Source organism: Hevea brasiliensis, unplaced genomic scaffold, assembly GCF_030052815.1.
Source record: "Hevea brasiliensis isolate MT/VB/25A 57/8 unplaced genomic scaffold, ASM3005281v1 Scaf23, whole genome shotgun sequence".
NCBI classification, from domain to species: Eukaryota; Viridiplantae; Streptophyta; class Magnoliopsida; order Malpighiales; family Euphorbiaceae; genus Hevea; species Hevea brasiliensis.
The window spans coordinates 112,501-125,059 of record NW_026614729.1 but is presented as its reverse complement, the minus strand read 5'-3'; the positions used below and the strand labels follow the sequence as shown (position 1 = coordinate 125,059).

General features: G+C 45.0%; 3 protein-coding genes across 3 annotated transcripts in view; all 3 read left to right on the top strand.

Moving 5' to 3' along the window:
- Positions 1 to 7,973: 7,973 nt before the first annotated feature.
- LOC131176708 (cytochrome c biogenesis CcmF C-terminal-like mitochondrial protein) lies at positions 7,974 to 11,492 on the top strand. Its single transcript, XM_058141783.1, has one exon. The coding sequence runs from the start codon at positions 9,719 to 9,721 to the stop codon at positions 10,601 to 10,603; it is 885 nt and encodes a 294-aa protein (XP_057997766.1). The 5' UTR covers positions 7,974 to 9,718; the 3' UTR covers positions 10,604 to 11,492.
- On the top strand, positions 11,366 to 12,029 carry LOC131176709 (cytochrome c biogenesis CcmF C-terminal-like mitochondrial protein). Its single transcript, XM_058141784.1, has one exon. The coding sequence runs from the start codon at positions 11,366 to 11,368 to the stop codon at positions 12,020 to 12,022; it is 657 nt and encodes a 218-aa protein (XP_057997767.1). The 3' UTR covers positions 12,023 to 12,029.
- A 7-nt stretch (positions 12,030 to 12,036) lies between these two features.
- The window catches only part of LOC131176703 (uncharacterized), a 2,252-nt gene continuing 1,729 nt past the window's right edge, over positions 12,037 to 12,559 (top strand). Inside the window, exon 1 of the mRNA XM_058141781.1 lies at positions 12,037 to 12,559. This exon is cut by the window's right edge and continues 539 nt beyond it. The gene's annotated coding sequence lies outside the window, so the exon portion shown is untranslated.

Sequence of the window (12,559 nt, the reverse complement as noted above, 5' to 3'; positions counted from 1 at the left end):
CGCCCTGTCTTCTGTCGTACTCTCCTCTATCGAGAATTGGTCTCTCGCAACTGTCTTGTGGAAAACAAACGGATGCCGTTCTTCTGGTAGCCCTTGTTTGCTTCATCGGTAGCTTAAAGCCCTTCCATTAGTATTAGTTATTCAGTAGTTAAGGATTTGTGTAGCTTCGGTCGATAGGGTACTTCTTGCTTTCCTTCTGTTATGAGAGAGATCCGCTATTTCATGACTGAGTTCCTTAGCGTGGAGTACAGACAGCTAGAAGCTTTCCCAAATCAAGTAAAGGAATGGTTAAGTCAAACATTCCGGTCTTAAGCCAATCCGTCCTGCCTGGTAGGTGCTATCAGTATACGAATACCGTCCTTTCTACGGCGACCAGTAAGGGTGATGCGCTAAGGAATTGAATCAAGAAAGGAGGAATACGTTTCTCTTCGGACTTCTCACTCGAGCTAATCAATCTTTCGATTGGTCATCGATTCCTATCTCAAACTGTACTCTACTTCCGGTCAGGGCTGTGGGTGTGAGGAGAGGGTTAGGGTTGAGTGAGGTTGCAGAACCAAATGAGACCAATAACTAACGCAAGGCTAATCAGAGTGGTGTGGTGGCCCGTTACCTCCATCCAATATAAGCAAAGGGACTGAAGTCAAAAGAAGAAAATGCGATAACCGTTCCCGTAGCGAGCAAAAGAAGCTGTTTTTTTCCAAGCCCAAGTAGGGGCGAATGAACCATGTAGTTAGCTCGTGAAATGCTTATTTTCGATTCCCTCGACCATTGGAAAGGTCTAAGATTCCTCCATATCTATCGCCCCCATCTCTGGTCCCATTTATGGAAGCTAGCCAATCTTAATGAAAGCGTTAGTAGCTTAATTTTACATCTTTCTTTTTAGCTAGGATACACTCCTTTATACAAGACTTTAATAGTTCTTGTTAGTGATCCGGGAACACTTAACGTGGGAGAAGGAAAAGCTTTTCACTCTCTTTCTAGCTTGCTAGAAGAGATAGATACGGTACAGAGAGGAGAGTTCAGGTCAAATCCTGTCGATAAATAATTCCTGCTTATTGATCGTGGGGGAAGGGGGAATTGGAGAGAAAGGTGGAGCTTCACCAGGCCTTTAGTGCTTATTTTTAAGTCTTGTCTAAGCCCCCAGCCAATCGGGTAAGCGAACTGTCTTACGACAAGAAGTAGTCATGGGAAGGGTTATCCGTAGAATTTATAATCGGTAGTAGCCCGGGTTCGGGCATTACAAAGGACTGCCAGTAAAGGGCCAAGCAGGGGCTTCATTTAGTATCCCAAAAAGCAGGGAAGAAGTTTATTCGTGAAAAGATGGGACGGGAGTTGACCGAATCAAATACGAAACAACATATTTGGAGATTATTAGCGCTTTGAAACTGAACTTCTACGCAGGGATCTGATTTGACCGGTCTAGAAAAGGTCAGTGCTGAACAAAGCTCCTAAGGTCCCCATTCGGGGATTTCCCCGTAAAAGCTAAGTCCTTACTTTACACAGAGTGAAGCTTCCGGCAATGCTTCAACAAGAGCCAAAGCTACCCGGGCCTGGGAAGAAGCAAAATCGAATAGAGGAAGAAGTGGCCGTGTAACTGGCTCGCTTGAGCTTTGGTACGCTAATAGTTTACTAATAGGATATAAAGATTATCTTACTGATATCCCAGGGGCGTAGCGGGTTCGAAAGGACCAGGCTCATACTGACTTCATTTTTCACATTGAACGCGGGTCTTACTAAAGCAAGCCAAACTAAAAAACGAAATCAGAAATGGATTCTTTTTATTTTAATAGCTTGACTGAAGCTATTGGAAGCAACTGGACTCTCTCCTTAGCGAGGTCCTAGAATAACTAGTTAGTTTGCGGTGCTACGAAAAGGTATCAAGCTGATTGGGGGGCTATAGAACGAGCATGTGTCCAAATATTTGGAAAAACTTCCTTTCTCGATCGTCATTTTCCTTTTTACCCCTCTCTTCTGGGGAGAGGGAGCTTACGACACGATTGGATTGAAAAGAAGTGGATTGGGAGAGCGTAAAACAACCACCATCGTAAAAGTAAGTATCCGCCCTTTAATTTAAGGCCTGGCCTTAAGAGAGGAAAAAAAGATTTTCCGACAACAGCTCTTTCTTTTGCTATTGTTGCAGCGGAAGTAGTTCAATCGGGACAAGAAAATCATCCAAGCCATCACTGCAAAGCCGAAAGATCCTACTTACCCTTCTTCTTTTCTTGCTTCTTTCATTCATCTCTATTGGGCTGGTATTCATAGAAGCCAGGTTGAATGCTACGGCGATTGGAAATGTCTTCACCCCGTTAAGGCTTTTTACTGCTTCCAAAGCTATCAATTACGACTCGAGGTCTGGTTCTGTGATTGATCTCAGTCCTTTATTATCCTGACTGCTATCCATATTCTCTTAGCCAATCAAGGAGAGTTGGTTCCTGCTGTTCACTCGAGTAGCTTGGATGCTATACCCATAGCCTCCTACGCTCCTCTTGATCGACTGGCTTTCTTGTCTTGTTCTCTTTCTTTCCCGCCTCCAGGCGGGGGTTCCCCTTCGGGGGGTTACACGTCCTGCTGCCCGATTCTTCTCTTTGATCCTTTCCTCGCTTCTCAAGGAGGGGACTTTCTCTCCGGATAGAAGTAAGCGAACTACTCCTTCCCTCTCCCCTTATCCACTTTAAATAAAACGAGTCACAACGGGTCGACATTCAAACCAAGCGACCCTAGGGTACAATCGGGGTTTAAAATAAATCCTCCTTCTCCTTATACGAGGATCCTTCGTCAAAGGAGACGCTAGAGTTCCTAGAAGAAAGACTTAGGGCCATTTGAAGGAACCAATACCGATGGGGCGGTGGACGCCCTGGAATTATGGTAGGTCCCTAACGTAACCATCCCTCAACAATTGTTGGTTCCTTACTTTGACAAGTATGATGGAACCACGTGCCCTAGAAGCCACCTTATCATATACTGCCGATACCTTTTTCTTAGCGTCTGTCATTTTCCTTCTTCTTCTTATGTTTCTCTTTCTTACCTTTCTTTTTTTTGGTATGGTGCTTGTACAGAGTAGGTTGGGGCTCCTCTAATACCGTGGGGGAATCATTAAGAGGGGGCATCACTAATTCCATACTTAGGAATAATTACAAAGGTGATGGCTTCTTTAGTTAGAACTTGTTTTTTTTCATTTCCATCATTTCTGAAAATCGAAGAACCTAATGGATCGAACTCATCCCTGGCTGCTAATAATGAAACAAAGACCTATTATGGATGCCTCTCTTGCTGAACAGAAGGCTAGATGAGATGGGTTCTTTGTTCTGTTATAAACTCATCTACTGCTCATTCGGTTTTCGAATGATTGAATGGTATTCAACAGCTCTTGGCCGAGCTCGCACTGTCGATCGTCTTATTTTATTTATTATTTATTATAAGAGTTTGATCGTCGATCGTATCTGATTATAATGGAGCTTGACGTGGAAGGGGGGTCTGTGAGGACCATAGTAGCAGAGTCTCCACACAACCGGAGAGACCACCTATTTATATTTACAGCGTGAAAAGGTGACAGCGGAAGGGAAGAAAAGAAGTAGCAGAATCTGTCGGCTTGCCACACAATTGATCCAGAGGAGAGTATGCAGACAGACTTATTTCTGAGATGGAACTCATCCCTCGACGCGGCATTATTTGAAAGCACACAACATCGCCCAGAAGCTTATAGCCCCTTAGGTCCAATTCGATGTGTTAAGTATAGTGCCGTGGTTTTTCCAACGAGGGAGCGGTATCCCAGCGGCTTAACGAATTTGACACCGAATTAAGTTAGGCTAATGAAGAACCAGTTAGCTAAGTGTCTGCAGTCCGAGCTTGCTAGGCTCTCTTTACTTTACAAGTCAGAACGTCTACCGGAACGGTTATTATGAAACGAGATTTCTTGCTACCTATCGCCTATCATCATGAGAAGCGTCTTCTTATCGTCATGAATTGGATCATGTCTGCTGTGAACAATGGGACTGAAAGCTGACAGCAAGCATTCCTTTAGAAAGGCTAGGCACCAGAGTCATAGCTTATGCGAGTCTTACCTTACCACCTGGGAAATGCACAGAATAGGTTTTCAGGAATTGAATCCGAAGCAAAGAATGCAAGCTTTGAGGGGTCCGAGTTCGTCACTCCTTGATAACTTTCTTTTTTGACTTCTTAGCTGCTCGAAGTCGCCATGTAGGCAGCGTAGGGACTGATTTTGCGGCACTCTCGTTTGCATTCTATAGTATAGCTCCTTTATGTCCCGATAACCCACGGAATCGACTTGATTGGGCTATTTGAATCTATATGTGTGCGGCCAAGCAAGCTAGCCAATGCGAAGCGTTCTGTGATTATCTACAATATTATTAGATAGAAATGCTCTTTTCTTCAATAGCGCACCAAATGCGCGCAAAGGCGGAGGTAGGGTGAAAGAGAAGTCAAGGTCTCAGCATCAGCTAGAATAGATGGTGACGGATATCCAATGGATATTTACCACCAGATGACTTGCAGCAAGGGACATATCCCTCCCGATTATAACAGTGGGCCTCGCCCGTCTACTACTCGACCTTCAGTAACTACAGTTAGCAGGGACTGGGGATCCATCCAATCAAAATCCAATAGCTTACTGACTTGCTTGGGTCATCTAAGAGGTAAGGCTCCCCCGATCGACCCTAACTCTCATTCTAAAGAATTCTGGAGCTAAAGGAGTTCCCTAGCCCTTCAAGTTTACATGCTGATCCCTCTATGATGGCATTCTTCTTCCTTTCTTCCTCTCCGACTTGACGATATTATTCTTTCAGAAGCTAGTGATTAGCTGAGGCTGACAGTATCGTATCTCGGCAAAGGGCTGACTCCACTACTTAAGATTGTCGAATCGAATCTACCTTCTATGACCTAGCTTCTGGTATTTGAACCAGTTATGTCGATTGCTGAACCTGACTTGACTTTGACGCGTTGGCTTTGGCTCTGGCTTGTCCCTATATCTTAATTAATCGGAAGAGTCAGTGGCTATCCTGCGCTCAAGAGGAAGAACTCAACTCTTTGCAAAGCAAGGGGCATCGCTCTAATCACTTATGTAATAACCTTCCTTTTGAATGCCGCCGGTTGTAACCTTTATAGCGATAGCGAGTCAAAAAAATATCTTTCGATCAGAAAAGAAAGAGCTTTCCCCTTTTCTCTACTACTCCCGTCAAACAATAGACCTAAGACCCCTTTGCTGCAGGGAAAAGGTAAGGAAGAACCAAAGTAGTTAACCGAGTCGTGGGCGGCAATGCTTGGGCAAGAGAGTCAATCCGTGTTTAGTAGAGTGCCTTCTGATCCTGCGATTGAGGATAAAGAAAAGAGTCCGAGTTCTACTAATACTAATAAGAATAACCACCTTGCTTTCTGGGGCTTCCATTACTTGCTTCAATTGCATTGATTTATCCTTTCTGGCCTCAGACTTGTGCCTAATCTTCTAAAGATCAACCGCGAGTCAAAGAACTCCTCTTTCGTAGTACACTTCTTTTATTGAATTGACTGTAAAAGGTGTGATGGTCTCGCCAATGAATTTCCTCGTTAACAGCAGGATCTTTTCCACTTCTTGCTGAATACCTTTTCTTGCTTCCTCCAATAGGCAATAGGCCATCCTCTCCTAAGGAAGTAGTTCAATGAAGGCATCGAGTGATTTCACCCCGGCTCATCCATCGCTCGGGATGGAGGTTGCTTTTTCTTGGCTGTAAGCTGCTTTCTTAGTTGTAGAAATCCATCACTAGTCTTTCACAACGAATAGACACCAACCATCATATGTGAATACGGTACGTACTGCTTGCCCTCTTCTCTTGCTTTCCATTTTTCGTAATGTGCATTTAAGGACTTTTTCCCTTGTATAGACTCTTTCATAGAGAGAGATGAGTGAGAGAGCCGACCGGACCTCTAATAAGCCAAATTTTCCTTCACTGCAACAAAGGCTTACCCCACAGATTCGCCATCAGCATATCCATAAGTACTTTAAAAGTCTGCAATCGGTAACTTAATTAAGTCTGAAAGATGGCATTCCTTTCATAAGAACTCCCTTCTGATATTATACGGAGGCATTAGTTAACCCGGTGTATTCGTAGCGAGAAGGCCACTAAGGTCCACCCCTGATTCTGTTTCTGTTACGAAAAGATGTCCTCATCCTCGGCCAGAGGTACGATCCATAGCACTATAAAAGTGAAAGACTATCGGTGTAAAGACTCTCAGCTAGTCGGGAAAACCCCTCTATCTTTTCAAGTCCCATTCCATTGGTCGGCTCTCTCAACAAGGGGTTCGGAATTCTTTCTTTCTCTTCCGGCCGTCCAACTGCTCAGATAGCAAAATCGTAAGGTTCACAGTCTGAATCTCTTACCTTATTCTCTCTTGGTAAGAGAAAAAAGTCCTATCCTTCAGGGCAGTCCTCGCGGAAGTTGGTGCTTAGCTTAGCCGTCCAATCGTGAAGTGAAGTTCTCATAAGCGGATTTAGGGCTGGCTTCTTCCTGAGCTCTAGTTCAGTTCCTCGGATTGAGATAGAGAGCCTACCGTACCGACCCCTTCCATTACTCAATAGGACTAGCTATAGAAAAAGTTAATATAGATAAAGTCAGGTGTGAATGATTGGCTTGTCTTGTCTAAGGCTGACCGTACCTAGTGCTTTGCTTAGTTAGTCGTTTACCTTTGCTTTGGAAAGCGAGAAAGATGATGTTGGAAAGCGGTTAGGAAGCTGCTCCTTATAAATCCAAACCAGGGGCACTGACTTTCATTCCCGAAGGCTAGGCAGCAAGTGCAGAAAGGACTTCAGGGGAGGACTCATTTATGTGAGAAACTCTCTTATGAAAGATATTTTACGGATTCGATTACAGCATATGACAGATGCTTTAGTTTACCTTATATCTGGTTATTCTAAGAGGTAAGTAAGCTTCCTCTTTCTTTCGCTTGAGCGAGGAACTGGCTCAGCCCTAGTTCTTAAGACAAAGTATCATATGAAAGACAAAACTCAACATGAGACTCGAAAGACAAAACTCGGCTAGAAAAGGATCAAACCCGTCCTCCGGAAAAAGACAGCCTGAGATTGTGTAGAAAGGGGCTCAAAAGCTGAGGAAACGAAACGTGGGGTGACTCGTCGCCGTCCCCCTTACGCCCTATTATCTCTTAAATAAAGGTCGAACAAAAATGAAGGCTTACTCTGCAGCAGCGGCCCCCGCGCTCCCCGAGGAGCTATGAGCAAGGCAATTGTAGGCATATGGGTAAGCATAACGGGCATATCGCATAGTTGGAGCAGTCGTTCGAAGAAAATTCGTTCATCAAAATTTTTGATATATATATTCATCACTACCGGGGATAGGGGACTGTCCTTAAGAATCCCTTTACCCAGGGACCTCTAGTTATTCCCGTCTCAATCATCAATAGAAGCCGAGTGAAAGCATCCATCCTTGCCAGTTTCTCACCCGCCCATCCAGGGACTCGGCAGAAAAGAAGGTTGCTGCCCATGCCGAAAGAACTCCCGGTGCATCGAACAGAAAAGACCCTGTTCTTGCTTCGCCCAACTATAGTTTAGAAACTGGAATAGAGTGTTTAGCATCCTTTTCCTCTAGTATTGACGCTGTCCATGCGAAATAACATAGGGTTGCTCGGGGATAGGACTACCGCTTTCACCGCTCGGTCGTCTAGTTCTAGAGCTCTAGTCTTAAGTTCCTATCAAGGAGTTGACTGCAAGATAAGCTGTTGGGTTTGGTCGAGGACCGACCTTGTATTGGTTTGAAGCTTTTCCAGGACAGTCAGTTGTTAATACGTGGAAAAAGAGTGCTCCAAAAGCTAGATCCTTTACGGGCCCTTAGAGATAGGGAACCATTTCACTCCAGTGAATGAACACTGACATTCGTGTGGATGAGCCTCACGACCTAGATGCTCTATCCATTTGCTGTTTTTTTCCATATGAGGACATTTTTGGTGACTAAAAGAATGAGGACTGATCCAGGTCCATAAGTATTAGGTCCACCAGCGCACACAATTATTCTGCTATTACCTCTTGCCCGTTTAACTACCCCTCGAGATATTTCTGCTGATGTCCCTTGAATTATAGCAAGAGCAACCCTTTGAGGCCTACATCTGTTTCTGGATTCGGCTGTTCCTGTACCTTGTGGAAGATTACATCTTTCTTATTAGTTGGTAAGAATTCGATTAGTACGGATGACGCTTCACATTGCTGGCGAATGCTCCTATGCTTGCGCGTTCCGCCTATCAAAGTTCTATTCATTTCCAGAGGAAAACCTCGTCCGAGAACTTATATAGAGAAGGATTTCCCGCGGCGCAGCAGTTCTTCCATACTAACTTGGTGCCCCTTATAAGGATCCGAGAGGTTAGTAGCTTTTCTCCCCAAGTTCTCACTTTAACTTCAAAAGAAGTTATAATAGCTTATATAAACACATAGGAGGATTCTATTCGGTCACTCATTTACTGCGCTAACTTTTGGTCCTCTCTAGCCAAAAACAAACCGGCATTCAAGCCCAGCCCAGGGAGCAGCTTCACCTTCTCTCCTTCGCAGGCGTCTATTCAAAATCACAAATAGGAAAGACTAAACAAAAAAAAATCCAAAACACTAATTTAGTTTGAAAAATTCTGTTAGGTTCTTAGTAGCAATCGGCGACTTTTTCTTCTTTTACTTCACATAGCTTTTCGTCTCCTTGAACTCTGAAAGCACTACTTCTTTTAGTGCTGCTGGTATTCGTAAGTCAGCTGGGTACTATGCAACGTCTTCTTTCTTGCTGCTTTTATTATTTTATCTTCATCTATTCCATTCCATTATTCTTCACTTACTAAACTAAAAGTAGTAATTCAATTAGCAATCGAGTTCTGATCAGCTAATTACCGTGAAATCGAATTCGAATTGATGTGGCACCTAAAGGATTTGCTGCACTTCCTGGGAAAGAAGTCGTCTTGGTATTGGATCTGCTTTTCTCTCGTGCTCTTCTGGGCGGTATAAAGAAATGAGTAATGAGCCCACCGACGGACCATGAAAACGTTATAATCTACCCTAGTATTTTCACCTTGGGTGCCTCCGATGGAAATCGGGGATTAGAAAAAGTCAAGTGAAAGAAGCCCACATACCCGCTCTTCTTTCCCCCCAGCGATGGGGCCTCATCCTTTTAATTTTTAGAAGGATTACACCACTTGCCATAACCCCCCCACCAAATACAAGAAACCCAAAAAATAAACAAGGTCTACGTAAAAATTGTGTAATTATACGAAATTAAAATTGGGAAAAAAAGTGGATAATCTGTTGAAATTCCGTACTTTGAAGCCCCAACTCAGAAAGATTTTTTAATATTCTGAGAAGAAGCTCCAAAGATTCGGAATCGTGATGGAGGTGGTCTGAAAGAGTTTGAATAGTTAGGCCTGGGGGAAGCTGAATATTATTTATTTGGAGTAATTCTTGGATTTTGTTTGAAATACTCTCTTTCAGCGTATCAAAACATAAGTCCCCCAGCTTTTCGGACATATTGTCCGCGTTTAAACCTCTTATTCTTCCTGCGCGGAAGAGAATTAGAACTACAAGTGGAACATAAGATATCCCAACTATAGATAGAATAGTTGTAGCCATTTCGGATAAAAAAGACCAAATTTCTGGGTTCATTGGTATCCTTTCGGTATGCGTTGCGAACACTTTCATTTTTAGCGTCTCACCTTCTCTAGAGAAGCGAAACTCGAACGGATAGAGCAGATGGTCCAACTACATAACTTTTTCTTTTTCATTACTTCCATGGTCGTGCCTCGTGGCACGGCAGCACCAGTACTATTGAAATGGTTTGTCAGTAGAGATGTTCCCATAGGTGCCCCTTCTTCCAATGGTACTATAAATCCTATTCCTATATCTTCATTCCCTCTTTTGGTCTATCTACATTCCAGGAAATTCATACGCTCCATGGACGGAGCAAAAAGTGGAGTCTTGGTCAGAGCAAGCCGCCCTATTCTATTACCAGACATAATTGGGAGAAGCTCACCCGAAACTAGAGCTAGAAACGCCTTATTTCGTTTCGTTCCCCTTCTTCATTTCCTTCTTCTCGAATCCAAGGGGGACTTCTCATATTTAGAATCTTTCTGCGGTGTGCTCTGTTTACTATTCTTTCGTACTTTCTTCTCTTTACCACGCGATAGGTCAGCGAAGCGTGAGCGGGCGCGGAGAAGGAAACGCCAAACACTTCGGCCTAACGGGAATGAGCAACGACGAAATGACAAGATGAGGTTTTCTTCTTTCCTCCATTTAGAAAGAAGGGTCGAAGGTTTTGGGCCTGTAGCTTTCCCCGTCCCCCCTTCGTCGGGCGGTGCTTGTGTGTGGGGTGTGCCACCAGAAATCGGGCGTGAAGTTCTCGCCTTACCAACGAGCCGACAGCTGATGGCTGTTGGTCACGACTACTACCAAAAAGCTCCAATGAAGATGAATATTTCACATGGAGGAGTGTGCATCTGTATGTTGGGTGTTCTTCTGTCGTGCGACCCGGCGGCTTATGTGCGACCTGTGGCCCACGCCTCCTATTTGTTCAGGGCGGGCGGCGTGAACTCTGATTCGATCCGGGTATTCAATCCCGCCGCTGAGATGCTCAGTTGACTCCTTAACCTTGATAGTAAGATGGCTTATTCAATAATTCGTGCATAAGGGTAAGGAACTTTGGATGAACTAATGCGAATGGGTGTAAGCTTCGCTGCTCGGAAACACCCAGTGCTGACCACACTGAGAGACACGAAAGCGCAGGTAACGCCAGTTGGCGAAGTGGCGTTAAGCATCCCTAGCGGTACGAAAAGAGAGGTCGTGATGATATCATCTACGTCCGTACCGCTCCTCGTGGAGTAGATCCCGCATCCAACCAAGTCTTTGACCAGGGAACGGGAGAATTCCCACTACCGCTGGCAGGCCAGCCGGGCCGTGAGCGCGGTGGGAACGGACTTCCCAAAAAGCCAGCCCCGGGCCGGGGTCAGCATAGAATGAAGGGGACGGCCCTAACTAATGTTGTGTTGGCTTTGCCAACTTCTTGGTTGCGGGCGGAGAAAGAGCGGACGTGGGGACTCGGGTCGGGGCGCAGTCTAACTAAGAGAGCCATTCCATTTAGGGCGAGACAGAATGGGCGGGCACGAGCGGTCTGGTGTCCGAGCCAATTGGTCAGACGACGACTACTTCACTTATTAGATTAGTATTAGCCGCCTATCCCGGAATGAAATGGGATGGAATAGAAAGAACGCGAAGCGCTAGCGCTATAGGATTGGTTTTTTTGGGGGGATAATTGCTTCTTCACAAGCTTATCCCCGCCCCGACCGGCAGCTGCTGGGTCTCCCCATCTCTCCTAAACTTCCCCCGGTCTTCGGCCCGAGCTGTATGAGGCAGAAACTCGTCTCACGTACGGTTCGGAGGCCGAGCCCCACCCCAGCAGTAATGGTGCGGCTTAGGTCAACTAACACAAAGAAGATACAGTTCACTCAACGATTGCCTTTGGGTTCCGAACTCCATATGGGGAAGGAGCGTTGTTGTTTGCGAGGTCTCGATCATTTACATGGACCCACTTCTCATTCCATTTGTGGGAATTTGATGATCTATAAACCGTCCCTAACGAACGATCGGCTCATGTTTGAGCATGATGAATCACTTCGTGCCGACCTGTTGCTAATAAACTTTCCGGCCTCATATGAGAATGGAAAACTGGAGCATTTTCTGCATCGGTGGATGAAGAATCGCGAACATAATAATTTCTGGTTGACCATGTTCCCAGAAAAAAGATACTTTCGAGAAACGACGAGCACGACTGAAGTGGCTATACATACAAATCTATTTACGGATCTATATGCTTCGATTGGAACTGGAAGTTCCAGAACAGGCGGCTGGTATACCACCATAATGAAACTGCCTTTTATTTTTTTTATTCGGATAGGATTTATGTTGGCTTCGTTAGGAGGCTCGCGTAGTTTGTTACGTCAGCTCCAAAAGGATAAGTTGCGTTGGCATCGAGAAAGTTCCGTTGAGTTTATAATTGCATAAAAGGAGTAAAAGTAGTGGCTGCGGCGCGTCTAGGCACTTCAGAGCGGGCCGGCAGGCGGGCGAGACAGAATGGGCGGGCACTACTAACCAAGCCAAGCCTAGTTCTCGCCGATAGGCGCTGGTAGCTTGCTTCCAAGCCTTGCCAACTATAATGTGGCCATGGCCCGAAGGAGCCTTAAGCACTTGTACAATGCTCAAGTCAAGGCTCCATCCTACTCGTTGCCCAGAGCCTTGACTTTCTATTATATATTAGTAAAGCGTGCCATATATATTGAGGGAAGGGAAAAAGGGGTCTCTTTCCTCGCCCGATGGTAGAGGTCGATTCCCTATCACCTTCGGTGCCCCCTTGCCTTGTGGTCCTTCTCTTTAGCTTTTCCTCGGCCTTTAGAGCTAGTTGATAGGCCACTTTCCACATCCGATGCATCGAGATTTCATCTTGGATTTCTAACCTCAAGCCCTATCAAGCAAGGGATTCTTCGTCGGATTCGTTCAAGCCATTGCGAATAAACAATTGGTAGAACTCCGCAACTGTTAGGA

Bases quoted from the DNA above. Each gene is read 5' to 3' on its own strand.
- LOC131176708 (XM_058141783.1), top strand. From the start codon at position 9,719: ATGGTCCAACTACATAACTTTTTCTTTTTCATTACTTCCATGGTCGTG.
- LOC131176709 (XM_058141784.1), top strand. From the start codon at position 11,366: ATGAGGCAGAAACTCGTCTCACGTACGGTTCGGAGGCCGAGCCCCACC.